Source organism: Pygoscelis adeliae, unplaced genomic scaffold (genome assembly GCF_000699105.1).
Source record: "Pygoscelis adeliae isolate BGI_AS28 unplaced genomic scaffold, ASM69910v1 Scaffold403, whole genome shotgun sequence".
In the NCBI taxonomy this organism is placed as follows: domain Eukaryota; kingdom Metazoa; phylum Chordata; class Aves; order Sphenisciformes; family Spheniscidae; genus Pygoscelis; species Pygoscelis adeliae.
The window spans coordinates 1,301,249-1,304,168 of NW_008824466.1; the positions used below are offsets into that span (position 1 = coordinate 1,301,249).

General features: G+C 53.6%; 1 protein-coding gene across 1 annotated transcript in view; it reads left to right on the top strand.

Annotated features, from left to right (window-relative positions):
- The window catches only part of POLE (polymerase (DNA directed), epsilon, catalytic subunit), a 36,522-nt gene that overhangs the window by 21,035 nt on the left and 12,567 nt on the right, over positions 1–2,920 (top strand). Inside the window, 3 exon segments of the mRNA XM_009321085.1 lie at positions 1,438–1,633; positions 2,371–2,585; positions 2,877–2,920. The exon segment at positions 2,877–2,920 is cut by the window's right edge and continues 15 nt beyond it. Coding sequence (XP_009319360.1) covers positions 1,438–1,633; positions 2,371–2,585; positions 2,877–2,920 — 455 coding nt within the window.

Genomic DNA, 2,920 nt, shown 5'->3' on the forward strand with positions numbered 1-2,920 from the left:
TCTCTGTCCCTTCGTGCACGTGGGGCACGTTGGTCCTTGCCCCTGGAGCTGGTGGCACGCTTGATTCGCTGGCTTTAAATGGCAAGTTCCTTACACCAGATCATCTTTGAATCCAGCTATGCACTTGCCTCCAGTGCTATACTATGGCAATAAATTTTAGAAGATAACAGCAAAACATTTCTCCAACTTGGTGACCAGGCACAATCTCCCTGTTTGGCTCTGAGATGTGCAGGAGAACTTTGACTGTCCTTCTGAGGACTTCTAATACTGCTTATATTCAATCTAATCTGTTTAAACTCACCAGTTCCTGCCTTCCCATCTCTCAGGAGTTCACAGACCTCCAATAACGCGTCTCCTAGATGTTTCCCTTTCCTTCTCCATCTGGAAGAAGGAACAGCTCCTGCCATTACTGTCACATTATAGGATAGTTGTACTTAAAACTTTGCTGATTTCTCTGCAGCCTCCTAAATAGGAACATGAGCTAGAGCAGTAGCAACCACTAGCTAGAGGGGTGCCCACAGACCTGGGTCTGGCTCCAAGAAATGCTGTTGCTGCTCTCCAGCACCCTCTGGCCTTAGAGCTCTATCCTTCTTTGTGCTTAATACCCCGTTGGACGAGCTCCAGCATCCACCGTCTCCTGTCAGTGCCTTTCTGCAAGCAGTAAGTCCCTGCCACAGGAGTCGAGGTGATGCCAAGCACTGAGCGGGCTCTGCTCGTAGGACTCTTGTCTCAGGGCCTCTTGGTTTCTTGTAGTTTGGGGATGTTAGCAAGTGCATTTATTTCTTGGTCACTCTCTAACTGAAACAGCCTGGAGGTGGCTGGCAGGCACCATTGTCAGTGGAGGAAGAGAAGGCTGTGCCCACAGGTCAGGTGGGAGGAGGGCTGGCCAAGTGATGTAGGTTTGAGTATCCCCTCTCTTCTCTTAGCTGATGTTCCCGTAAGGTTTTTCTTGAGACATACAAATAATTGGCAGGGCTGTGAAATGCAAAAAAATGCAAGAGAAAGGGAGAGAGGGAGGAGTGTCCCTAAGTCGTGCCATGGCTACATCCAGTTTCCTCCGAACCCCTTTGCCAGCATCTGAGCTGACAAAGTTTCCCTCTTCTCTCTAAACCTCTTCCTAATACCTTCCTCCGTTTCCCCACCTGGGCTCTCACCTCCCACCTTTTACTTGTGTGCAATTAAGATCGTTCTCCCAGTCGGTATGGATGAGCCAGGGCACGAGCTGACATGCTTTTGCAGACCAAGTTGAAACGGTTGGTAGAGCAGCTATAGATATTCCGAGATCATCCTAGTGCCGAGCACTGCGGCTCCGTTGAACATGCTGGGTGGTGGCACGGTGGCACAGGGAGAAGCGCGCTGGCAGGAGGGACACCAGCGGGATCCTGGAGGATGTGTCCCTTGGCGTAGGCCAGGTTTTGCCCACGCTGTGTCTCCTAGGTACGCGGTATTCAATGAGGACGGGTCCCTGGCCGAGCTGAAGGGATTTGAGGTGAAGCGCCGGGGAGAGCTGCAGCTGGTGAAGATATTCCAGTCTTCTGTATTTGAAGCCTTTCTGAAAGGCAGCACCCTGGAGGAGGTCTACGCTTCTGTGGCCAAGGTGGCCGATTACTGGCTGGATGTGCTCTACAGCAAGGTAAGCGCAGCTCAGCACGTCTGTGCTCCCGAGGTGGAGCCGGAGAAGAAGTGTCAGAGCTGGTCAGGCACTGTGGGGAGGGTGGACTTTGCTTGCACAGAGTAGGTGGTCCCCTATGCCTCTGATGGTCACTGCCATCTTATTTCTACTGCTGTGGTTCTCTAGGGCTGCTGTTTAGTGTCTTTTAGTGCAAGGGCTCTTCATTCAGCTGTAACTGTGGGTGAGTGGTGTCCTTCTCCAGTCATCTCCTTCATCAAGCTGGTCTGGTGGCCCTCACCCCCCAAGGACGTTGGCTAAGGGCATTCGCTGAGGCAGGGAATGACAGAGCCACTTGCCTGCGGAGTGTTTTATGAGGAGCACAGAGACATCAGCTATACAATAACTGGAGAGGGCAGAGAAAATGGAACAAACTGGGGGGTGAGAGGGACCGAGAGCCTGGCTGGGTCCTTCCATTTTGCAGTGACCTTGTACAACAAGTTCTTGGTGAGCCCAGCTACTTTGTGTGCGCAACACAAAGCGGTGCTGCCACAGCCCAGCCGCTGCATAAACCGATGCAAGCCTCAAACCCACACCCTCTCTTTTTCAGTAGCTCACGTTGGCAGCTGCAACAGGGTGCAGTTCCCAGGCTCCCTGTAAAGAGCCACACCAACTGGGTTGTAGGTGCTCCCCATATCTGACAGCAGCAAGGTTTGATCATTAGGTTCTTGCTAGCTTTGGGTTTTTTTCCTCCCTCTCAGGCTGCCAACATGCCTGATTCGGAGCTGTTTGAGCTGATCTCGGAGAACCGGTCCATGTCACGCAAGCTGGAGGACTATGGGGAGCAGAAGTCCACCTCCATCAGCACTGCCAAGCGCCTGGCAGAGTTCCTGGGAGACCAGATGGTGAAGGATGCAGGGCTGAGCTGCCGGTTCATCATTTCCAAGAAACCAGAAGGGTCTCCAGTCACCGAGAGGTAACCCCATCTTGAGGGGCCAGGGCTTTTGACAGCGTGGGGGCAACCAAGAGGGGAAGGGCAGGGTAGCAGGAGGTGAGTGAGCTGGTGTGGTGTGGCCAAGTGATCACCTGTCTGCTGGCTCAGACCGTGAGCAAGACTAGCGATGCGTAACGCCGTACAACCACTGCATGGTGGCCTCACAAGGGTGGGACGAGAAGCCTGGAGGGTCTCTGCAGGCTGGGAGAGGGGATCGTGTGCTGCCGGGACCTTGCTCTGGGTGGGTAATAAGTGCTTCCCTGCCTTCCCCAGGGCCATCCCCCTCGCCATCTTCCAAGCCGAGCCCAGTGTGCGCA